A 26,117-nucleotide genomic window follows, 5' to 3' on the forward strand; every position below is an offset into this window, starting at 1 on the left:
CAGCGGGGGCAGGCCGGGGGGGCCCGGGCTATCGCGGGGCGGGGGCGGAGCCGGGCCTGCGGGCGGGGGAGGGCCCGGGCCTGTGCATTTAGCAGTGGTTAAGTTGAAGTAGGTAAGTCCAGGCCTGTAGGAGGTATGGGTGGAAACACAGATGGTGGTGTGGGCCTCCTTGGCAGAGGATTTGAGTCCGGAAACATAATCCCCTTCCTGGCTGTGGGACTGGCCTGTGTTTTACCTACTTGGACTTCTGTTTCCTCATCTCACTCCTGGGGCTGATAGCAACTTTTTTATTTTGAGATCAGCTGATGAAAGTAACATTAAGTATTACTGTCATGCAATTAGATAACTTTAAAGTTGGCTTTTAAAACTGTATGGCRTTTTACTTCCTGGAAAGGTGGTGGACTTAAAAGAAATACATTACAGTTCAGTTAGCAGCTGTGGAAAGCTTCCCAATAAAATGTCTGCATCTCATTTAAGTCTTATCAGTGAATATATTTTGATGCAATATAAGTTAATTCCTTTGCTCCTCTCCTTTTCTGGAAAAGCTACAGCATTTAGATGTGAAAAGGATAGCTGGAGGCAGAGGGGAGAGACTGCTTTCTTTTTAAGTAATTCTTTGCACTTAAATTAGGCACTTCAGTAATCTGGATTGGTGCTTTTGTACTTGTCTGAATCTGGCTCTTTCACTGTCTCTCACTGAGAATAGGTGGGAAAACAGAGTGGACCATTAGAGGTCAGCAGTAGTACCCAGGAAGTGGCATGTGATGACAAGTAAAAGCATCTAGCTTTTTCTGGTCTTTGGAAAGCATTAGGTTTGAAAAGGACTTAAAAATTGTATGAGTCTTGCATTACAGTACTCAGCTCAGGATGTACTGTGAAAGAAGAATTACTGAGTAATTTTCCTTTCTCTGTGTTGCTTACTACCTGTAATCCAATAGTTTAGTTTCTGTGTTGCCGAGTGATAGGGAAACAGTATTCTGTCATCATTGCAGTTGTTTTGTGTTCTGTATTTTGTTTTCTGTCACTTGCTTTGCAGTGGCTGGAGCGTGACTACTTTTTGTAATGTTGAGCATGTTTTCAGTACAAAACATGTAAAATAGTAGGTGGAAGTTGCTGAACTAGAGGAGTGTGAAATTCTGAAAACAGAAAACTTTCTGAAGTGTGTACAAGTCCCAGATTTACTTAATATGTTCTATATTCATCTGATTTTGATGTAGTAGACTTCTAAAAGCATGTGCGAGGCTTTTTTTCCATTTAATAGACCCATTACCAACCCATAATGTTTCACTCCTCACAAAATTATTAAATGTACCAAAGGAACAGAGATATCTTTGTGGATTTTCCACAATTGAGTTAAGTTGAACTCTTATATAATCAACTCAAACTAGTTGGCAACAGTTAAAAAGTCAGTGAACCAAAGCATTTCTTAATTAGACGGTCCTTATGCTAACTGAAGTAAAACTCAAATATCCTAGTGATTCATTCATTCTCAAGATAAACTGTACGTTCTTTATGCTGATCATACTACTTTATAAACTGGCAGGTAACTGAATTTGGCAAGACCTGTCAGAGTAAAGTTTCTTGTTTTGTATGGAAAATATGATAATATTACCAATTTATAAAACTGGAAACCATTTGAGCATTCAAAAATGTTTTTGGAGATTCCACAAGGGAGCTTTTATTGGTTCACCTTTTTCAATTTGTTTTCAGTCCATTACATCTCAAAGTACCTCCAAAATGTATCAAAAATTACTGTTCGTTTATGTTTCTATATGTGTCAAAATGATACTTAGAAAAATATTCTCAAAATCAAGGAATATTCAGTACTGAAGTGAGAGAGAATTCTTATCCTCCAGTTTTCACATTTTACTTTACAAAATACAATTTTCTGTTTTAAATACACTCTTGAGATATAAAAGCATTCTTCCAAAAGATTATTGCCTGTTCRGTGAATACTTGTGGGACTATAAAATGACTGAGTAGCTTTAAGTCGGTAAGTGAAAGTGAGTATTCTTGTATATATATAATTAGTCATCTTGATAATTCAATTGTAGATACTTAAATTTTTCTCTGAATACAGTTCCATTTGTTTTCATTCACATATGTTTTCTTCTCAAGGAGAAGTCTGTGCAGATTATTTCTTTCTGTCCTTTTGAATCCTGAAGGCAAACAAGGTTAGGGTATTCTTTGCCTATATCTACACTGTTAAAGACATCTGCTCTACAGAGTAATGCCTGCCTCCCCACTTCAGGTTAACACCTCTGGAGTGAATTGGCATGCCCATTCCAGGAGTCGAGGACTCCTCTGGATGTCATGTGTGCCGCTGTGGCCCCAAGACATACTTGTATCCAAGTAATAGAGTAGGTTGCTTGAATTCCCACCAATTTGTTTTATTCAGATTATTTTTTAAGGGCAAGAAAGGGAACACATCTTACATGCAGAGCCAAGAATTTATTGTTAGTCTAATTAAAATCTTAACAGTCTGAACAAAGACATATTATTAATCCAAAGACTTATTATTAGTCGAGATACTAACACAGTRCAAAGTCTATACAGTTAAAATTATATATGCATAAACTTTTTAGTACTGAGACGTTTCTCTGGTGTTGTCTTTGCCCATCCACTGTCCTTCTGGGTCCTGAGGCCAGTTGCTTCAGTTGGGAGGAGGGGGTCTTTAGAGCAAGTCATCAGCATCCCAGATCCTTCCCTGGGAGAAGTATGATATTGATGCTGTCTTACTCCTCACCTTGGGTCGATTTGGGATCTTTTTTTTTTTTCATGTTTGTTAACACACTGTACACCTTGCTCTTTCTTCAGTGATTCATAGTTCCACATTACATCTGAATTTACAATAGATGGTGTGTTTTACATATGTTGGGTATTTGCTCTGTGTTCTCTTCGTTACTTATAAAACTGTTTTTACCCAGCTCTCCAAGTTGCCTCCATTTGATGACCAGTAATTGACCCTTGGTGAGCTGTTATAGCCTGGGGCCCCAGTTTCATCCTGTGTCTGGGCTTTCAAGCCTCTGCAATCATCCCATGCCTGTACTCCTCTATGCTGCATTTTATTCAAGGATCATAGTTTACTCTGCACAGAGTAACTACTTGTTGTTACTCTCTGTTAGTTATAAAAATATATGTAGCAATAGGTGCTGCAGCACACAATTGTATAAAGGCAAGCAAAGGCTAAAACAAATTAGATAATAGTCACCTGGTTGTCAGATATTTTTTTGTTACAGCTAAACAAAGCTCCAGGCAGTCCAAGGTGAGTCTGGACGAGGTCTGACAAGTCCCGCGGCCCATGTTGTCAGCTGAACACAAAGCCTRTGGCGTTTTACAAACAATGACAACGCTACATTTGGTATAGGCCATAAGGCTATGGACACAATTACTGTTTTTTTAAGGTTTTTCCATTCAGGATGCCTGAAATGATACAAAGTCTGTGTTACAGCCCACCAGAGTACTGTTTTATAATGCTGCTGTTGTGTGTTGCATTCCCTGAAATTCTGTCCTGTGGAGACACAACTGGTATGATCTTATCTGTGCTCCCACAGAGAAAAGATTGTCCCCAAAACTGTGCCTGTGGTTCAGCTTGGGTTTGGCTTGCTCCAAAAGGCAGCCCAGGAGCAAATGAATATACCTGCTGTGCAGATGATCGTGACAAGGACTTAGGAGCAGAGCTGTTTGGCACTATGGATGCACCCAGATATGTTCTAGTATTCTTACATGGTCTTAGTCTCACACTTATTAACACCTCTGACGGTCATCTTTTAGAGACTTTTAGAGACAAATAAGATAGTGTGATAATGGTTAGGTATATACTTTTAAAATATGTTTAATAACTGCATTAATTCAGAAGAAAAAATAACATTCTTTACTAATCATTTGAATGTTCTCAATAACTGACACCTTCCAGCATGTGTTTAGCAATCCCTAAGACATGTGATCTCAAGCATAGCTTGTCTTCTTTTGGGGCTTTTTGGTTTTCACCAAAATACTTTTTGGCATAGGTTTTAGGCATCTGACTTATTTGGACCCCTTTGAAAATATTTAGGTGCCTAAAAATGTACTTTTGGAAAGTTAGTTGCTAAGGAAAGGAAAACACTCTTTTTCAAATAATTCAGTAATAATTTCACACCAGCTGTTTGGTTTAGAAATCTATCTAAAAATCTTGGACAATGTGTGGGGATATTTATCGCATCGCTTCCTGCTGTATAGATTATAAGGGCAAATCCATTCCAGTCAGTGGAGACAGTTATGTGTGCTAACAGTGAACTGGGCCAGAAAGCTTGAATTTGTAGTGAAAACTGTCTTGACAGCTGACGTTTCTTTTCTGCTTGGCTATGCAGTTCTGCTTGTATAGACAGTGGACTAGAAGGCTGAGGAGCATACTAAGTTTATTTTATTGGTAAAGCAAAGTGACCTAATATAGTGAAATATTTACAGCTCATTTACAGGTATGCTGAATGCCCTGCAGTGTAGAAGAGTTGTGATTGAAAGCTGCTCAGTTCTTTATTTGGATATAGTTTGCTTAACCATTTAAAAATGGACTAGGAGCTTGTTATGTCATTCAGCAGGCAGAACTGATGGGCTCTGATGCGAGTCCTGTTTATTCTCCCTTTAGAAGCTTGATGCCTTCAAGTTGGATAGAAGGGAGATAGTGAAATAAGCTTGAAAACCATGAAGGGTGGTGAGAGAGACAAGAGGCATGGGAGATTGAAACACTTCATAAACTGGTGAGGAAATTCTTTTGACTGAGAAGTAAAATTCTGCATATGTCTGCTCCACAATGCAAGGTATCTCAGCAAATGCAAAATAAGGTGACTATACCTTGAGATTAGAGGATTTTTTGGCTTCCATCAAAAGATAGGCTGCAGTGGCAGCCTTTTTTCTAACTGCTACAGCTGACTTAAAGTAACTGCAGATGTAATGTTTACTATATAGCAGCAGTACAGCGCCTCTTATCAGCTACAAAAAAGCAAAGGGCTCTATTTGGATTTTCCCATAAGGCATATGAAACAAATGTATGTGCCAGTTCTTGAAGGCAGGAAGTACTAGGTATCGAAGGATACAATACCCTGATACATAGGTACGATTGCGTTTGGGATAGACTGTTCTTCAAACAAAGGGGACAACTGATTTTCAAGCACAAAATTTGACATCATCAGAATGTTATAAATTGAGATATGAAATATTTAGTCTAATTCTACAAATACTGTTTCAATTCTAATCACATGACTAATTAATTTAGCTTAAAAGTTTTTAAATATTTGTAAATCAGTTTCTGGAGTAGTTTCAGACTTTCAGTTGTCTTCTCTTTTGTGTTCCAAATACTTTTTATCCTCTTTCTAACCTGGGAGTAATTTATTATTCTAGCTGTGTTAGTTTTTTGATTTCTCTTTTGGGGATGAAGTGCCTCAGACTACAGAGTGAGTGTAGCACTAGCAGCGTTCCTAGAGTGGTGTCTGTCCCATTTAATATAAATATTAAAGCTGGTACACCAAAGCAACTGGTATAAGACTATAGGAATCCTGAATAATTTTGCAGTTCTTCTTACCTTTCTTTCTTAATATGTCTGGACTATAAATACTGAACAGCAAAACCATTCTCACTTTTTTCTCTTTCTAGATTGTTATAGAAACATGCATTCTAAATGATAACTACTGCTTGTTAAAATGAACTGCAAAGATCATGCTTTGGAGATGAAGATGATAAACACAAGGAAATAATCCAGCTGCTGCCATTGTGACTACTAAAAGGTCCTTCATGTCAAAATGAACAGTCTTTGAGAAAAACCTGGAAAAGAGCTAAATCTAAAAATGGGAGAAAGAGAAAGAAGCCCAGATTCTGAACATGACAGAAAATCAGATGAGGATAAAAATAGTGACTCCTATTATTCAGATGAAGATAACGTATCTTATTCATCTGGTCGGTCACCAACACTAAGCTATCAGTCTACAAACCAGGGGAAAAAAGATCACAAAACTCAAACTTCAGACAGCCTTGTGCAGTACCAAGGTAGGTAGATAGGAGAAACTGGTCCTTTGAAACTGCTTGCAAGAGCTGATTATGTAGCCAAAAGTGACTATATTCTTACATGAAGGTGTTGTGACTGTAGTGTCTTTCTTGAAAGACACTATTCCCCAATTTAAATATATGGTCAAAAGTGTAAACTTGGTATTGGAATTTTCTGTTCTGCCTTTAATTTGGAGAAATTCTTGAAAGGGTTGGAAATCTAGATTGTGAAGTTCGTGGGAATTTTCTTCATTGGTGATAGGAGTGGTGCCACTCCTGCAGTGTGTATTAGTTAATCTTCTCGTACCTGAATGTGACATAAATGTTCTTTACATAGAATTTTTTTCTTTTGCCCAAGCTGCGGACAAGATGAGCATCAAACACAGAATGGATGAGTGTACATGCAAAATATTTAGAGGAAGTGTAAGAAATATTTTGAAGCTGTTGTTTTTGCTGTAGAATGTTTTTGGTAGAATAGAAACATAGTAAGTGCCGGGGGTGTGTGTGAGGGGTAGTATTGGTGTCATACACATATACAGACAGTATATTTCGTGACTGCCATATCCTGCTTTTAAAGCCTGAAGTATAAGCTGGTGCTTAGTATGTTTCTTCCAAACACTGATCTACCTTAATGAAATATATGCTATCTATATACACAGCTGTTTTAAGAGTTATTTTCTGTGGATTATATGCTTTGTTCTTTGAGTGTGGCTTGAAAGGCAAATAAGAGAGAAACAAAATGTTTAGCTTTTATCTGTGGAATTGATAATAAAATAGTAACATCAAATAGAATTGGGAGTGATGCCTACTAATAACCAAATAAGGATACTCTGTGGAAAATAACTTGTGTTACAAGAATAAATTATTCAGGAGAGGACTGAATTTTCATGGGATTTATAATTTTGCTTTGGAGGCTTTTTGCACTGAGCCTTTAAAATTGCTGTTACGTCTGTAAGTATGGCAGCTGGATTTGAAAATAGTATTGCATTTGTCTAGAAGAATTACATCTTGCATAATACATAACTAGCTAAAGCTCAGCTAATCATTGCCATTTTAAAAACATAATAACATTGTATGCAATAAGAATACAGTATTTTTATCTTAAGCATTTTAATCAACAGCATCAAATATTAACAAAATATGACTGTTATTACCGATAAGATTAGATCAGTAGATCATCCACTTTTTATCTATGAAAATGAGCGTAAGCCTATTTTTATATACTTTTTATTTTCTGTTACAAAAACTACAGTCTCTGTTAAGTATAATAAAAGTATTTCAGATGGAGCTTTCTTTCAAGAAGGATGCCTGGATGGACAAATTACATTGTCTTACAGTAAACATGCTTTTTATTTTTCCTCTCTTAGCCACAAAGAAACTGGGTTCCAAATATGCACCAAGCAAAAGAGGGACACGGTGGGGTTTCCGTTCCCAGAGCCTCACTAGGGATTCTCCTGCAAAAGATATAGATCTTGTTACAAAAAGAGTTCTTTCTGCTAGGCTGCTGAAAATCAATGAGCTTCGAAATGAGCTGACTGAACTCCACATCAAACTAGGTGAGCTGCAGAAAGAAAACAGGGCACTGAAGAGGCTTCAGCACAGGCAGGAGAAAGCCTTGAATAAGTTTGAAGACACAGAAAACGAAATCTCTCAGCTCCTTGCTCGACACAACAATGAGATTAGAATATTAAGGGAGCGCTTACGAAAATCTCAAGAGAGAGAACGTACCACCGAGAGAAGACTGAGAGATTCAGAAGATGAACTGTACAGAACGAAAACTGTCTTGCAGAAACTAAAAAAGCTGTCTGCAGATAAGCACCTTGCTGAAAGAGATGACCTGGCAAAGAAATTAGCGTATGCAGAGAACAGACTAGAGGACACTGAAAAAAGAATTAAGGTGAGATGACTTTCTTTTTATAAGAAATTAAAGTACAGATATTTCTTTCAAGAATGAATTGTCTTTTTTCACAGTAATGGGACAAATGGAAAATCATTCTTTTTACACATAAATAGCACCACTTAAATTATTTCCAAGGTGATTGTATAATTATATACTCAGTGGTTGTGCATTTAAATTACTATTTACAAATTAAGTATATATTGTCAGTGTGCACAGTATAGACTTGTTCTTTCAAATGTTTTGGATAACTAGTAATAATGTTTCAGATGTGGATGCAGCTATAATATAGCTTTGTACATCTAATTTATCCTCCTGAAGGGGAAGCATTTATTAAAAACATTCTCTGGGTATTTAAAGACCTATATTGTAAAATTTAAAAAATACGTAATCATTCTTTTGCATTCTTTTTCAATTTTGCTAACTGCATTCATACTGTGTTTGGTTGCCCTGTGTTCTGCACAGTCTGATGGCTGAGTCAAACAAAATTACAGCAGTTCTTCTTAATACCAAAATGGACTTCAGCACATCTCATGGCTATCCATTTTAGAACCTTGTGCATTGTATTTTAATTTTATTCAGCAAAAATATTTACAAGTATGTACATTAAAAAGTCATCTTATTTAAAATTGTTTTTATTTTGTCAATGTTATTAAATTGTTGGTAGTTGCATGCAATGAAATTAGCTGGTCATTAAAATGATGTTAATATTTGGTATCTGTATTAGTAATTGAGCCTAAAATGCATTACAGATATAATAGGTATTGGAAATCCAAAGAATTAAACTGAAAACTAAGCGTTCATGAAATAAATCCCAAAATACCAATTTATAATGTGATGAGTTACCCAAATAACCTCACCCTGTAGTGTCACCATCTGGCACCTATAGTTTCATAATCAGGTATTACAGCATTTGTAGTGTTGGATAATATTAAAATGAAATATGCCTTAAAAAGTAGGGGGGTTATTCTGCTTTTTTCCTTCTGTCATCATCACAGGTTCACTTAAAACAAGTATTGCAAGGTGAGGGTCTCAAAATGAAACTGCAATCACAAATTTGTTTCTGGGAAAGGAAGGCTGAGTATTATTTCTTGTCCCTTTCCTTCGAATCCCAAACTGTGAGGCAGTTTGAGATTCATCTTACAGATCTGGAGGTCCTCTCCATGTCTGCACCTAGAGCCGAGTAAAATTGAAAAGTAGTGTGTTCCCATTGTGTCCTCAAATCACCTTTCAGTACTTCAGAAGGATGAGGTGCAGCACCTGCAGATGCTCTGTCTGTTTGCCCCCTCAACATTAGGATTAGGATTTAAATCTGGGGTGCTAAATGTTGTAATGGTGGAGCCAATATCTCAATCCAAGATACTGGTTTACATGTGTAATTTTATTTAAGTACCTTGATTGTAAGAAGTAATTCTGGATATTAAAAAGTATTATTTCATTGTTTCAATTAAAGGATCTGGAAAAAAATCTTGAACTAAGTAGTAGCAGTTTTCAACGACAGTTACTTTCTGAGAAGAAAAAGGTGCATGAAGCTCATGAAGAAAACAGAATTCTCCAAGAAGAGATGCATCAGTTAAATCAGAAGCTAAAGGTAAAATGTCAAGCAATACAAGATGTTGACCATGTTCTGGCATTTTATCTTTGGAAATATCTGTAATTAAGTTTGCATAGTTTACCAGTGATTGCACATTGTGATGTGTACTTAATTATGTCACATGTGAGTTCTTTTCCTGCTTTACATTGAAATGTTCAGTGCTTTGACCCTGCAGTCTTTTTTCGAGCAGGAGTGTCTCCATGTTAATCATTATTGTTAGAGTTGGTTAAGAAAAGCAAGATCAAGTACATAGTCAAGAATTACTATTAAACTAAATTTACTAAACTTGCACAAATTATTAATTGCCCCCTATACGTGCCCAAATTCTAAAATTTGGCCGTAAGGATTGTTGCTTTGAAAGTATTATCATATTCTACTTAATCAGTTTGTCTTTAGAAAGAAAATATCAAATTGTTACTTGAACCAAAGTATATAGAAGAGTTTCTTTGAAACCATAGATCTCAAACATGGATATATAATGCAGGCTTACAGTTTACCACCTTGCCAGCTGCCAAGCCAGTAGAATTAATAACCCATAAATAAACTTACTTGTTTAGAGTACATGTATTAATAATATTTTGTTTGCGGAGAGTTTGATATTTTAAACATATTTTAATTTTCGGTTGATTTCTGATAACTCAGTGTTCATTTCTGTATTTCATTCAATAATTGTCTCTGCCTCTATGATGCAGTGAGTCCCTGCTCTGAGGTACTAACACTCCACATAAGTGACAATGCTAACTTAAAACTTTTTAACTCTTTACAATACCGAAAATTCACTTGTGCAGCATATAAATATTATTTGTTTTAACTACAGAGATGCTATATTTTTTCAGAATATTTTGTTCATGATTTTTAGGGAGAAAAAGCGCTCAATGCTACAATTGTACAAGAAAAGTTAAGAATGTGATCATTCTCCTTAAAACATTGGGCTTAACTTTTGATGCCCTTACCCAGTTTCTACTGACAGCATGTATTCTAATCTTATTTACAGCTTTGCTAGTGAATAGTAAATAAAATACTCATTCTGCTATATCTACCTCATTCATTCTCAGGAAAAAGAAAGAGAACTTGAAGCAAAAAATATATATGCTAATCGTATGTTGAAGCTCTCGCCAAAAAAAGACATGGATGTTATACAAAGAAAAAAAGGTAACTTAAAGCAATGGAGGCATAAAAATTAATAGTGCCACTTTTAGGTTAGACTCTGTTGCATTATATCATTCATGCTTATTTAGTGTTTAACCCTACCACTGCTTGTTCAAGAACATTTACTGTTTTGCACTACTTTCAACACAGCACTCATCACAAAGAACGGCACCATGTTTGTCTGTTTGACTGCTCTGTCAGATGAGCTCCGCTTCCTTTTTTCCTCAAAGAACACATATGTCCCAGAACACAATATTCCAGAAGTATCAGTGCAGCAATTTCTTCTGGTGTGAGAAGGCAGCCTCAAGCCTTATGCTGCCTGCATATATGTGTGTCTGTGTGTGTACTTGAACTGTTTTCACTGTATCAGTAGGATTTACTTGTAAGAAGAAGCAGGAATTTCTGGGACTGTTTTAAATATTTAATGCCAGTATTTCAAACAGTTTATCTGCTACCCATTTTAGTATAGATATTCTATTATTCCTTTTTTAGGTTCAGATTAAAAAAAAAAAAAGTCATTCCATAGAGATAAATTTATGTTTTAAAGCTGCAAACAAGTGAATTTTAAGTTTGTGAGTTTGCTTCTCTACATGTAGCTTCTGTGACAAGCAATAAGAAGATGAAGAAGATATTTTGTGGGTATTTTAACAAGTGTTCAATATGCCCAAATGATTTTATGAGTAGTTTTAAGGTGTGGGTTTGTGGGTTTTTTTATGGATTTGTTTCAGTAGAAATTTTTGCATGCAGTTTTTTTTTTTAATTAGCTTTTACAGATACTGAAAACAATTACATGAAACTTGTCAACGCTTTCCACTTCCATTCATTTTGATATGCTCCTTTGTTCGCTGCAAAGACTTAACAATGGGGGATTGGTATATTGCGGGATATTTTTAAGTGAAAATGTGACTTGTTTTGTTTGTATTTTTTAAAGCCAACAACCAAAATATTAAAAAAGGAGCACAGCTCACAAAAGGAGTACAAACCAGTGGATACTTCTCACCAGTAGAATTACCTCCAGAATCAGACCTTGTTTGTGATGAGGCAATAAATAAGAAAGAAGGGATTCTTCTCAGAATAGTGAGTTCTATAAAAATTTGAGACTTGCTCCAAATAGTGTACCTATCAGACTGTTTAATGCTCAGTTTATATTTTAGAAAATATATATAAATATACAAATATAAATATACAGAATGTATAATTAATAAGACATTTTAATATTTAAGGAGAACTATAAACTTCCAGGCATACCATACTTCATTTTTGTGACTCTTAATCCTTCGTATTCTGTATCTTACTGGTTACCATTAACTCAGTCTCTTTCTTCTTCTGCCACTGTCAGTTCTTTGAAGTTTTTAACAGACTTCATTTTGTTTTTCTCCCCTTTTCTTTATTTTTAATGCTTATTTGAACAATCTGTTTTAATACAGTGCTGGCTGACTTGTCTCTTTTTGCTTTGGTCTTAATTATGATTTATTTTACTTTCCAGCCTTCTTTCACTATGCCTAAATTCAACACTTCCTCTTATGGTCATAGTTCTGGTATTTCTTCTGTCATTTGTCCAGCTTTGTGAATGTGGTTGGATTTTTTTGTTTTTCTATTTCCCTTTTTATTGTAAAATAGTACCTCACTATTTTTAATACTTTCAAGACTTCAGACTAAAATTAAAGAGGTTTGTAAGGTAGAATCAGACAGATTCTAGTACAAATTGTACAAATCTTGATTACATAAGGCTAAGAAAATTTGTAAGAAGTAATAATGGTTATGGTCTTGATTGGCCTCCTGATAGGAAGGAAGTCTTTTTATGCCTGACAGTTTCATTCCTATGTCCTCTCTTCCAGAATCCTTTCTGTAAGTATTGATATAGTTTAATGTATGCATTCTTCCAGCACTTCAGTATGTAAGTTGCATAACCGCACAGCTGGTACAAGTGCAGTTCATGGAGCCCAACTATATGTCATCTTACAAATCTCTTTATCTAGTGTGTAGACATTGCTTTAAAAAAAGTAAAGTAGATTTGGGTAGTCTGTGCTTTCATCAGTTTTCTAAGTCAAACATTTTGAATATTTGATTGCCATCTCTGGGTGAAGTTTTTTTTTTTTTTTTTTTAAACAAAATTCATGCACATGAGGGAAAAATATTTGAGGTTGTTTTGGATAATACTGTTTTCATTGTCTGTTTACTAAGCAGAAACAGTTTTCTTGATTTCTCAAAGAAGCGTATTGGACTCTTTTTCTCTAAAAGTATGCACAAGCTACAAAGCATCTAAATATTAGATTAGGCCGTTTTTCTCTTTATTTCATTGCCATTACTTCTGTCTGTTAGTGATTTTTATTGATGACATTAATATCTTTTCTGCAGCTTTTTTCCTTTTAAACATATTTATACTCATTGGCTGATTTTTCCAGCCAAGAATGAACCTTTCTCTTTTGGTGTTTATTACTTGATACTCAATAACTTTAAATACCACTGTGAAACTGTCTGAGTCTATGACCCACTCACTTGAATAAAGAGATCAGACTGGAAATAAAAGGTAACTAATTACTTGCTTGTTAAATGAGTAAGGGGGTGGTCTGTCTTCCATTGAAGACCTTGAAAAGACAGCTACTGACTTCTAAGGAGAACTGTACCCTAATGTGGTGTTAATTTTGCTTTACGACATTGGAGCTGCAACTTTTTTTGAAATGTGTAATACAGAATAGAGTTGATGGTCTATTAATTTTGTTTCAGGTACATAAAGCTATGTTACAGGTAATAAGGTTTTAGGGCCAAACCCCTGGGTAGTCAAAGCTGGTTTGTTTTAGATATTTTGCTCATTTTTATGTTTAGCAGTAAGAATATGATTGCAGAGGGCCATAAAAGTTCTTGTGGATTTTTTTTTTTTTTGGTTGGTTGGTTGTTTTTTCTCCCATCAGTTTCTGGTTTGTGTCAATTTATTTCAGGAAAAAGAAACTCAAGACAAAGAATTGAAAGAGCAAGCAGATCTCCTGAGACAAGACCAAAACAGGGAAGGGGAAGAGAAACTGAACCATGTTCAGGAACTACAGGCTTTAGAGAGCAGGGTTCAAAAACTACATGATGGTAAGGAAATGGGTAGCTGCAAGCTGGAAAATATAATACGACATAGAATACTAATCAAAGAAGGCTAATAGTTTCTTGTGAGAGCAGCAAAGCGATTTTGCAGAGATCACTGCAGTGGAAAATTATTTTCAGTTATGTTATGCAAACGGAATCAGAAAGAAATACAGGATAAAGAGTAACCTGTATCCTGTACTTTGCTACTGCATACCCAATCACAGCTAAACATGCTGTCCACTACGAAATATTGAAGCCTGACAGATCTTTGCTTTACAGAGTTGGGATGGCATAACAGCTAAAAGGTGATGTTATCTCTAACTTGCTGGATGTTATTAACGTAGGCAGGAGATTTTTATTATTAGAACAAATCTGTTTTCATTAATATGGCCCATTTTTCCAGTACATTATCTACTTTACTTGTATCATTTGAAATTGTAGGTTTTCTCTTCACTTGTGGTTATCTGAATCATTTGGCGTGGCTGTTTGAGAGATGTCAGTTTCTATCATTACATTTTCATATTACTTTTTTTACTCATTTATTTTTGAAACATATTGAAATCACTTATGTTTGTAAGTCTCTTAATATTTAGAAGTGTTTTTGATGGACTGCATCCAGTCAGGTTAAAATATTCCTTAAGTGGCTGTGGTGAGTGAACATAAACACTTATTGTAGATGACAAGGAAGAATTCTAAAAATCTATAGCTAGTTTTGGAGGAAAATTCTGTGTAAAGTCTCCTACCTCCACTGCCATCAATGGCATGATTTACACAAGCCACGATTTTGCTCTGTTATGTCTCTTAGTAAAATGATTCTGTCACTCTTTCCCATCTTACTGTATAAGTTGATATTTTCCCACCTTACATACTGAAAGGTATCTACTTACTTAACTTGGTAAAATGATACACTATTGAAAACATTGCAGTTATTTCTATAAGCTTGGTGTGAAGTACAGTAGATAACATGGAATTTAGCAAAAACATTGATCAGCAATTTGAATTAAGTTTTCAAAGGGAAATGCCAATGTGTTGAAGTGGCCAAGTAGTTGTTACTCAGCTTTTGACCTAACGTATAATCTATTGTGTCCTAATGGAAAAATACTTTGAAGAGAGACTTTTTTACATGCACATAAGTATTTGCAATTTCTATCTGGAAGTAGCCTAGTACTGTTGTTTTGCACCTTTCATGTTGCTTTATGGAAGTGCAAACTGACATTTGGTATTTCCACAAACACTGTCATTGAGTTTACGCGGAGATGTGCAGGACACTTGTGTGAAGGTGTTTTGAGTGTACAGCAGATAGTACAGTTTGAGTCATTCACAACTCAAAACCAGTAATGACTTCCTCTGTTTTTTTTTCATCCAGATAGCTTTACAGGAGAAGCTCTCTTTAAGGAAAAAACAGTGTATCCCAGAACTGTCCTGAAGTTAGTGATGCTGACAAAGAAAATAAAGTACTCTGCAAGTCAGAGCTATTAAAATAAGTGATGTTATATTCATCCTCATTCAAACCCAGGAAATGAGAAGGCAATTGGCAGAAATTAAATTCTTCTGAAGCCCTAAAATCTGGATAGTGTCCTAATCCCTTTATAAAATGACAGTCTACTTTTTATATCTTAGTAGAAAACCTGGTGTGCATTTGGTTGCAATTTTTGAAGAATTTAGTTTTGCAATGGAAAAAACATGCTATGCATGGAAGAGCATATTAAAAACTCAATGGCTTTTGGTTGCATTATTTTCGACATGTTTTTATAAAGGCATATTACTTTAAATAATGTTTAAACATTTCCTGCAGAGTTGGAAAGGGAAGAATATGACAAAATGAAAAAAGAAAGTGGCTTTTTATTGGATAAAGAAGAAAAAATAAAGATGGAGACAGAAATACACAAACCTGAAATAGAGAGAGAAAGCACTGAAATGCTGGAAGAGCAACGAAGAAAAGAGTTGCTGCTTGCTAAAATGTATGAAATTGACAGAGAAACTCAAAATGTGATGAACATGAAACTTGCTTCCCATGCACCACACACAAATACAGCAAAAAAATCTGACTCCCTAGAGAAAAAAGAGAAAACTAATCAATTCTTTGAGATTCCAGAGAAGGTTATTAATGGATTTCCCCAATACGATAGCCAGGATGATGCCACAAGAACACAAGGGCAGAAGCAGAGAAATCCAAGGACCTCAGATTCAAGTAGTGAGTTAACATTTGGTAGTTATGTACCTTCATTTGGAAAAGGATCAGGGAGACTGAGTTGGCTTAATCAAAAAAGTGACCACTTAGAAGAAAATGTTAAGGAAAACCTAGATTTCAATAGCAAGAAGGAAAAGAAATCCAATTTAATGGAACAGCTCTTTGGAAGCAGTGCCAATTCCTTCCATGCTTCTAAAAGTAACGATACAACACCTTTTGACATAGATTGGGATGCTAGTAATACTCTTCCTGTCAATAAAAAAAGTAAAATCAAAGCAAAAGGGGACAGTGAGCTTTTCAGTGAAGAAAGAAACCTAAACAGACACCGTTTGCAACACCCTACAAGCAAGCCAGCAGTTAAAGCCATTGGTTCTTTAGAAGACGAAATTGAAGAAGTAATCTTACAATGACCATATTTTTATATTTTTCATATGTAAATGCTAAAAAAAAATTTTTTCTTACAATATTTATTAGATACAGATTTAAAACATTTCAGATATATTGTAAAGCCTTATGAAGGAATGATTTACATAAATAGGTATATGTGCAGAGAAAAGATGCACTCTGATAGAACAGCATAACCTAACGCCATCTGCAGTGTATTTCTTTTAAAATGGGATATCCAAATACAGACCTCAGAGATCAAGCAGCGACTATTGGGCCATGACTTAGTGGCTTGGGGTTCCTGAGGAATGTTTGCTCTCTGCTGGGAGAGATGCAGGTAGGAAAGGAAGGAGTCAAAAAAGGCTTACACCCACTCTGCCTTCAGTCTCCCACACTCACCCTTCCCTCTTGCTCTCTCTCCCTTCTCTTTCTCTCTCTTGCGCTCTCTCTCCCTTCCTTCTCTCACTCTCTATCTCTCTCCTCCCCTTACTCTCTCTCTCTCTTTCCTCCTGCTGCTTTCTTGTGCTCCCTTCTTACTCCTGCACTCTCCCTCTCTTTTTTTAGGACTCACTGATATGTAATGGTATGTAAAGTAAAACTATACTTCTCAGAAGGGAGCATTATTATTTATTGCAGAAGGAGTTGGCTAAGAAAGCAACAAGCTTTTCTGTGTCAGCACTGGCATTCAGGGCAGCTACTAGACATGCATCTCTGGCTAGCCAAGGTAGGAAATGGCATTTTACCTGTAGGCTGCTCACAGTACACTACTCTTGATTTGGAGTACTACTTTTAGGCTTCAGATATTTTCTTTCTCAGGCATTTGGAGAGCCTCTTAATTGTGTTAGGAGATGGCATGTGCAAGTTCAGTGTTATGAAAGAAGAGGCTTAAATAGCACAGAGGCTCAGATAGAAAGAGAATATTGTATACTGCAATCATGTTACCACAGAACCACCTCAATAGAAGCACAAGTAACTCAGGAACAGCTGGGTTTTTTTGCTGCATAGATCCACTGTAGATCTTCCTACCAAACTTGTCTAACTGTTCTAATATATTCTGGTTATATTTATTATGTAATGCCATTTTTGTAATTTCTGAATTTTTATGTAAAATTCCAATCGTCACTAAGTTGTTTTTTAACAAAGTGGTTTTATTAAAAGAGTTAAGTTAAAGTTTTGTGTGTAGATCATCTTTAACACAAAGTTCTCCTGCTTTTTTTAATTCATGAGCATTGGTCCTGGGGGGTGGGAGGGGTGTAGCAAAAGTTCTAATCATGTTATTCACTGCATGGTGTGTGTACATAAATTACAAATGTAGACAAGGAAGTATATATAGCAGAGCCATTCCAGAAAATAAGCTGAAGGTCATTTCTTATTAGAACTATAGATTTTGAAAAGCCTCTTTGATATGCTCCCTATGAGTCTGATTCAAAACATACTAAAATCCAGGGAAGGATTCTCATTATTTCAATATGCTTTGAGTCAAGATTTCTGTGAACACAATGGTTCTTCTGAAAAGAAAAGCTGGTGTCTGCATCATGAAATAACTTTATTTGCTTCCCCCATTCAGAAAGAAAATTAGTCACAGATCTAGACCCATTGTGTGGGGCCATTCTCACTAATCAGTCTGTAGTGAAGAGTAGTTCATGTTCACCTTGTTTACAATCCGGACCTGCTTCTACTGCTGGTATTACAGAATTTGGCTTGTTTGTTTCACATGCGTTCGTACAGACGGTCAGAATAGAAGGACTGATTCTGATCAGAAACAGTGAATTTATTTTTGTGTTACTCTTCCACCATGACTTGTTTTGGGGAATACTGCCTTGTGGGAGGCAAGAGAAGTCTGCAAACCCCTGTAGGTGTATGCGAGTGGATGGTTACTTGTTTTAACTTCATTGTCCTAATCGTGGATGAGTATTGCTCTTCTAGAAGGTGGCACTGTATTTTTAATGCTACTGTTGGTGTGGTTCGTCTTTTCTTTCTTGTGGTTGAGGATGCAAAGACATGAAACAAGGATATAGCCACTGCAGTTATTAAGGATCATGTAGTGCATGGAGTGTTGTTTTTTGTTTCTTTGCAAGTCAGCCCATTAACATCTGCTAATTCTAACTGTCCTGCTGAATCGACTTGCCTTGCTGTTTCAATTATAAATGTGTATTTTCTAAGCTGTTTCACATAATCAGCCTCTTCTTAAGTTCACAAACATTCACATTCTGCTACCAAACTTTTCCTGAAGCAAGTACTGTGCTGCCTTGCACGAAAAGATACATCTGTGTTAGGAGGCTGAAAATAAATTAATCTACTGGGAATGGCACCATAGGTATATTTTCGCTTTTCCCCTGACTGCTTTCTGTCTCTACAGCTAATTCTCTTTTCTTGCTACACTTCCCAGTTTTAGTTACTTGCATGCAATTGCGATTACAGTTAAAATGTATAAAGCAAGCACTTGGGAGCTTGGAGAGGGATTCTTTTGTTTTTTTCATTAAGCCGGGGGGCAGGCTTTGGATCCTTCTACCATCTGCAAACAGCGACTGGAAGCAACTTTTGCAAGGTGTTAAAAGGGTTTACAGACCATCGGACTGAGCTCATTTATCCACAGTAGTCCTCTCTACCTCCTGGTCTCAACCGTCGTATCCACGTAGCCTGTGTGTTGCTTTAGATGGTGGCTGGGTTTGGTAGCACTTGACTGATTGCAAAAGAATCCACCTACTGGGACAAAAAGCAGTCCACACATGTAAGATGTTTGTTTGATGATAGAAGGACTTTGTCTATGTACTGTTGTGAATTCTCTTTGATCGGTCTTCAGACTGTCTGGTCTGCCGTGTTTTGCTTTCCTATTGAGCCCACAAAAGGTGATGAGAGAAATTCTGATGTTCTAAGAAGAAAGGATTATTAAAGTTTGATTCACCATTTTAATGGAGTATCCAAACCAGTTTTTCAACTTTGATCCCCAGAAGGGTGGTCATCAAAAAAAAAAAGTGTCACTTGAGCAATTTGATAATCTGATGAAGGTGATCAGGTGTTAGGACATACCTGACAGAGGAAATTGGAAGATTTAAGAGAAAAGTTTTTTCTCTTTGAGAGGGAAGAGATGAAAAGCAGCGTGGGATAGCAGATCTTTTATAATGCAGGAGAAGGGATTTAAGCTCTAGGAGGAGGGCTTGGGATACCTTTGTGACTCTGAACTGAAGCCCAAAGAATACTTAAGTGGTAAGAAAATTGAACGAGGAAATGCTTACATGTATTCAATATTTTTCTCATCTGTGGTGTCTTTGGGCTAGCTAAAGAGTAAAAAAGTGATTTTTTTTGATTTTTTTTTTAAGAACCCTAAAAAATTCCTGCATTTCTGATTTTGTGTTGTAAGTGCCCCTAAAGAGATGAATTGCAAACTTATAATGCTTCCAAAGTCAGGACGCTTGGAAAGGATGCGCTTAGGCTATTTGGTAGCTTCAGGTTCATTGTTGGTCCTAATATAGAAGGTCTAATTCAGCTACCGCAGAGCCTGTTTGCACTGTTAGGGGATATGAAAGAATATCTGGTCTGGTATGTTAGGAGTAGGAATTTGTTTAGGGAGACATCTTGGGGAAAATGGCTGCAAGAGCATCAGGAGGGCTTTTGTTGAYACTTGTATGCCAAACAGTGCTTAGGGTGAGCCTTTGCTGTTAAAAAATAAATAAATTCTGCATAAGCTCTAAAGCTGAGATTAGCAAGAATCTAAATTGTGGAAGGCAGCACCTTTAAGAGAGTCATGCTGCCACTTTTGGAAAGCAAGGTTTTGCTGCTGGAATTACATGACTTCACTTAGTCTGACCTACTCTTGTTCTGAGATGACAACTTTAAGCGTAAGAGATGTCCCGGGTGACATTACTCATTTATAAAATTCCCCTTTGTTAGATCAAATTTAATGTGGTCTCCTGTTTCAAATTATCTCTTTGATTAGCTGCAAAGTTTTGATATTTGCAGGAGGAGAACAATCGTATCAGTGTGCCCTGTCAGCCAGGACTTCTGGCTGCTGGGGAGTTGCTAGGATACCTCTCTAAAAGGTACGATTCACTTGATTAACCACCAATCCAGTTTGCATGAGAAATATTTTCGTATCTGTGTTTTGTGCTGGCATCAGCTGTGCATCAAATGTGCATGGGTGTTTAGAGCAAGCTACAGGTTGATTGTCATGTGTGTCTTTTGCCAGCTTTCAACACACAGAAAAGATCTGTGCTCCACAGAAAAGAATTCATAGCAAATATAGTAACAATACCAATGATCTATAAGATGAGTATTGCTTCCAGAGGGGAACATCAGCCATAGGGAACCAACGGAAGGTTTGACTTTGGATACCAGTTTCTGGCAGATGTTACCATAGCTAGGGCTTAATTTTGTCTGTAAAGATGCAAGAGAATTTTTCGTCCCCTATATATCATTATCTTTCCCTGCTCTGAGCAAGGTTTGGACCAGATAACCTGCAGAGGTCCCAACCTAAGTTAGTGTATGATTCTATCCTTTTTGCTACATCCCACCAGTATTAATGCTCCCTTCCAGCAGAAATCCTTTGCACAAAGCTTCTTTGTGCTACTTGCACAGCAAAGTTGCCTTAGACACCTCCTGTGTGTTGAAGATGACAGCATTATGTTTAGGACACAAACGCTAACTCAGCTCTCTCTCTTACCACAGCAGCCCCTGCAGGCACACACACCCCTCCTATACGCTTTAAGACTTTTTTTCCAGCTTCCTGCTTCTGAAACATCTTGTTCAAACTCTGTCTTCATGACGTTTTTCTGCCTTTTCTGTAAACCTTCCCTGGTCCCAGACCTCTCTTTCTTCTCTTTCTCTGTAACTTCCATAAATTTCTCTTGCTGCTTCCACTGTAACTCTCCTCTTGACCTTCATTTATTCTTTCTGTCTGAACAGACTCCTGCTTTTCTTCACCTAGGCACTACAATCATCTTCTCCCTAAATTACTTTCACCTCCTCTACTCTCCCTCAGTTTCTCTCCTCACCCTGGATTTCCCTGCCACCCATGTTGTGCTGTGTTTCTTCTCATTTGCTGGAGGAAATAATGTTGGAAGTGTAGCCAAGTGCAATGTGAGGCCTCACAGGAAGCAGAGGTGATTTTTATTTTTAAAAAGATTTCACTTGTACTCATATACCTACGTGCTGGCACAAAGATGCCTGTACTCAAGTGGTCTGTCCAATAGCCAGGCACCAAGGTGTTTGTACCCAGCTGGCCAGGCCAGGATCCCTTATGGTGGCCTAAGAAAAAAGGCATGCCTGCTACGAAGTCCTCATCACACCACCTGGGCCCTGCATTGGATGGTGAAGGTGGGCTGCATCTGGAAGGGCCTTTGTGCCCTTTTAGGAGCTGACAGTGATTTTTGCCTCTCCATCTGGTCCCACCTCTGTGAGTCAATAGGATTTCCTTGCTGTCTTTTGTCACCTTATCTGAGGGGCCAAAGGCTCCAACCTGGTCTTTACCTGCTCACTGTCATCCCTTAATGGCTTGCGTCTTTGTTTTAGTCTGTATATAGGCTGTGCCCTGATTTCTGGGTAATCTGAAAAGCTGCAGCTAGTTGTGTTGGGATCTTGATGACCTGCTAATCTGAATGCCATGAACTCGTGCCATTCTTACAGCCCTTCTGCCACTGATCCCTCTGCTGCTGCCATGTCCCAGGCCTTCCCATTCACTCTCCATTTATACCAATCCTAATGTTTCTATTGTCATTCTYTACACTGCAATATACTGGGAGTTTGTGGGACTTGGGATATGTGCTACTGTGTTTTGCAAATCTTCTGATAAGCTGTTGGCTTCACAGTTTGCTGCTTAATTCTCACAGTATCAAGGATGGATAACCCAGTTGCTGTAATTCACTCGAGATCAGTTAATTATTTGTACTCAGCATGCAGAAATTGTGTTTGGATTGGCAAAGGGCACAAACTGAGCTCTTGTACCTGACCTTCATGTTGCTATAACACTAACTGTGGATCTGAATTCTCAGTTGAAACACGCACAAAACTAAGCCCTAAACTGCCTGTTTGAACTAAACATCTAAGCCTTGGGGAATGATTCTTATTTAACTAGCAATTTTTACTTTGTTTGCTTGGTACACATTTTTCCTAGTCTCATAACCTGTCCTATAATGTTACAGCAGCAGTGCTTGGGTTTCAGAGAAATTTCTATCTCAAAATGCTCTCTAAACTTGCTGGTCTCACACCACCCATGTGGAAACCCTGAGAAACCAAGAGGTACAAAAGACCTTCTCCACTTCACACCAGCTGGTGACAGAAGTTAGACTAGAAATTTCCATATTCTCACCCATTATATGACACTGCCTCCTTTTCCATGTCTGTGTAGCCATACATAGCCATTTCTCTTTATCCAAATCTCAGATATTCTAATGAAAAAACATTCAACCAATCTTCAGTCCTGCAATGAGCTGCAATACATAATTTGTTCTGTTGAAGAAATTCATAAATCCAGGATGAAAAGTCTTCCCAAGAATATATTTGTCATGTCAACATTCTAAGGTTGTCTAAAATTCTGTCTCTTTGACTATATTTTRTTTCCAGTGACTGCACCACTTATGTTGGCACAGGATGTAATTTTGCTTTAACTGATATATCACAATATCCTGATGATACTATACCTGCAATCCAGAAATGTCAGAAGGGCACAGTTTACTGAAAGCATGAGTGACTTTACAACATTCACTTATTAATATTCCTTAGTATTAAATATTTTTATGTTCTTCTCAATTATAAATTACACTCGAGACCTAGAGTTCATCCAAAACCTAATCAAGTAAATCCTCATTTTTAAATAAATGGTAATCACAAAGCCTGAGAGTAATTGTCCTGACTTTTCTGAGGAGCAAAGCATTGCAGTGCCTATTGAATTCAAGGCAAGGTTAATCTTCCTGGGCAGCAGCTTGTTGTTGTCCTGAAATAATGTATACCCCTATATAAGATCTGCACATTAGTTCTTTGAAGATCAATAACTCTTTCCCYGATTTGCCCAATGACATCCTTTGGCTAGTGCAATCAAACATAGCTCAATATATCTCATTATCTAAGTCTTGATTGTACAGTTTCTTACAATAGAACTTACCATTTRAAAAATTCTAATCTTGAGATAGTTCTCATATTTAAGCACAATTCTAACTTGTAAATATTGGAAGTTTAAAACAATGTATGTGATATTTTTCATGGCAGTCTATATTTCTTGAAAGAAAATATGTTGAATCTTTTAAGTGCATTGCAGAGTAATTGCAGTCTTCTCTTAGGTAAGGCTGAGACAAGACAGTACTTACAGACCTCTCGTTCCTCTCAGATGATTACGCTTGTTTGTTCACACACTTTGTTCTTGAGYAGCTGTTGTAATCAACCTCTTTGTACCTGCTGCTCTTCTTGTATTAGTTAGCTTTGGGATAAAGTTTTATGAAATATATCATGGCCCACTGAAGCAATTTTTGCTTCTGCTTGCCTGCTCTCTCCTGCTAGTTTGATGTAGCTGTCTTCTCCAAGCCATGATCTGAGATCGTGCTCCCAATAAAATGACGCAGGTTTTGGAATAAAGATGCTTTCTTACCTAGACAGTAAATGTTTGGAAAAAAACCTTAGCCTTACACAGGCTGTCTTTCCCTAATTCAGAAGTAATATTAAATACTCTATATTTTAACATTTGGGGGKTTTTTTCAGGATAATGGATTATAACAGACCAATCTGGAAAAAAAATCCAGATTCCTGGAACTCATTCAGGAATGGTTTAAGGATTACACGGTGGCTGCATGGGCAGTGGGTACAATAGCTGTCAAGAAATCTTGTATATCACCTGAGTTTCCTTTAGAGGGCACCATTGACTTCCCTGAGGTCTACTTAAATGTCTGTACTTGTTTTTCATGAAGCTTATTATCTACATCTGGACATTTTAAGTCCATTTGTTGAATACTTTGTGCTCTTAAAATTTGGGATGCTGTGGGCTAATGCACGTTATCTACTGTATGCAAATATTTGACATAAAATATGTCTTGTAATAGACTTCTTGGGCCTTGGATGTGATTTTTTTTTTTTTTTTTTTTTTTAAATCAGCGAGCTAAATCTTGGAAGGAGCATAACACTCCAGGACACTGACTGGTGCTTTATAATAAAGGGTTTAAGAGGACTGAAAGACTCAGCTTCAAGCTGTAGAGGCTAGCATACATGTGGGCCATCTTTTCTACTCTGGTCTCAGATGCATTGTCTTCCATTCTGTGCGACTGGTTACTGGATCTATAGAGATAGACTGGATCCCTCTCCCCCACCACATCATCTGTTTTCCAGCAGAAATGATGCCTCCACAGCCATATATATCACTCCATCTCTCACTCGCTTGTTCTTGCTTTCTTTTTTAGTACATGTGTTGGGAAAGATGCTCCTGTGTGTTCATCTTGCCTGATAGAGTGATGTCAAAAGGGTGCAGCTTTAGGATGGAGGTCATTGGCACCAAGTTATTTTCTAGAATAAGAAAAGTTGCTTTTAGATTTCTTAATTTATTTTTCTGTCTCTTGTTCTTAATGAAGAAGAGAAGAAATCAGGTATATATAGAAGGATCCTACTGTGCTCTCCAAGCTTGAGGCAATGCATGGTTCAAGGGAAGTCTACAGTGATGTAAGCAGGATAACTGTGTAAATAAATGTCTGCACAGTAGCAGAAAAATAGCTTAATTTTAAACTGAAGCCACAAAAGGATGCATCTCATTTGTCCAGATAATTATTGTTATTTTATGGAGATAAAGGAACATCCAAGAAAATGGTCATTGGGATACTTACCTTTTCTCTTGCTCCTCATTATGATTGCTTATGCATTCTTCTGTGCAACTGCATCAACATGGTCCTGRTAAGGTAGGTTTATACTTATGCAATTAACTAACTGCAGAACCACGCTGAGAGCACCTCTAGCACTGTAGATGACCAGGAACTGCTCAGTGCATTTGCAGCCCCCCAACAAAATCCTTGACCATGCTCATAACGTTTCCTTGTCATTAGCTTAAAAGTACCTATAGCCTCCAGCAGGAACAGGTGGACAGCTGGAGTGGGACGACAGGGTTGAAGGGAGAGGAAAAGCTCAGGTGAGGATGGTCTAGACTGGGGGCAAAGGGAAAAGGATTTCTGCAAGCACCATGAAGCACTCAAATGGCAGCAGCAATAGGTAGAAGAGAAGGGAGCCCAAGGGAAGTCCCTAGGTACGTAATCCTATGGATCTCAGCAAGCCATCACTTACCTCTTCTTCCATCCATGCCGTAGGAGATTTTTTACAACACCCTGCAGGTCAAACCTTCTGAATGTGCCTGATATTTGGGGAGACTCAACATAAACATATCTATCTTGTGCTAGTGGGTGGCCTGGATCTTCTCTGTTATGCCTCAATCCCTAGAATCTTGCAGCCTCACTAATGCAACACACTTAAAATGTAAAATCTCTTGTAGAATGTTATATGTAGAACATTAAAATGGCTTCTTTTTTTTTTCAACCCTTCCCCCCCCCCACTTATATCAGCAGAACCAAGTTTGAAGAAAATTTAGTTTTCCCAAATTTCTAGTTCGGGTAAGCCTCTATGACAGGCATGTTTACATCTCTGTGATCCTAAACCTGAGGGAACTGTATTTCATTTCATTAAAGGGTGCTTAGTAGCTCAGTAAGTATACCCACTTGGCCCAGATGATTGAGAATTTAGGAGTATTGTGTTTTAATTTTAGTTCATATACAAGCCAGTGTGGCAAGTGACAACCTTTCTGTAACCACAAGTTCTTTGTACTTTTATTCCTCCCTCTTCTAAATGGTAAGAACAGC

At 37.2% G+C, this 26,117-nt stretch overlaps 1 protein-coding gene across 3 annotated transcripts; it reads left to right on the forward strand.

Moving 5' to 3' along the window:
* Nucleotides 1-343: 343 nt before the first annotated feature.
* On the forward strand, nucleotides 344-16,756 carry LCA5 (LCA5, lebercilin). 3 transcript variants are annotated; one of them, XM_026056047.1, is made up of 8 exons: nucleotides 344-4,736; nucleotides 5,629-6,018; nucleotides 7,383-7,912; nucleotides 9,366-9,503; nucleotides 10,562-10,658; nucleotides 11,587-11,732; nucleotides 13,595-13,733; nucleotides 15,523-16,756. In XM_026056047.1, exons 2-8 carry the CDS (start codon nucleotides 5,820-5,822, stop codon nucleotides 16,326-16,328), a joined length of 2,055 nt encoding a protein of 684 aa, XP_025911832.1. In that variant the 5' UTR covers nucleotides 344-4,736; nucleotides 5,629-5,819; the 3' UTR covers nucleotides 16,329-16,756. The 3 variants fall into 3 exon arrangements, with proteins under 3 accessions (XP_025911832.1, XP_025911835.1, XP_025911833.1); XM_026056050.1 differs by lacking the exon at nucleotides 344-4,736 and adding an exon at nucleotides 4,778-4,796; XM_026056048.1 differs by lacking the exon at nucleotides 344-4,736 and adding an exon at nucleotides 4,801-4,820.
* Nucleotides 16,757-26,117: the final 9,361 nt, after the last annotated feature.

Source organism: Apteryx rowi, unplaced genomic scaffold (genome assembly GCF_003343035.1).
Source record: "Apteryx rowi isolate R43461 unplaced genomic scaffold, aptRow1 scaffold_1295, whole genome shotgun sequence".
NCBI lineage: Eukaryota > Metazoa > Chordata > Aves > Apterygiformes > Apterygidae > Apteryx > Apteryx rowi.

What these genes read in the sequence shown, in the direction of transcription:
- LCA5 (XM_026056047.1), top strand. Translation starts at nt 5,820, where the DNA reads ATGGGAGAAAGAGAAAGAAGCCCAGATTCTGAACATGACAGAAAATCA. An exon ending in CAGCCTTGTGCAGTACCAAG is followed by an intron (nt 6,019 to 7,382) that starts GTAGGTAGATAG and finishes TTCCTCTCTTAG; the next exon opens with CCACAAAGAAACTGGGTTCC. An exon ending in AGTTAAATCAGAAGCTAAAG is followed by an intron (nt 9,504 to 10,561) that starts GTAAAATGTCAA and finishes ATTCATTCTCAG; the next exon opens with GAAAAAGAAAGAGAACTTGA.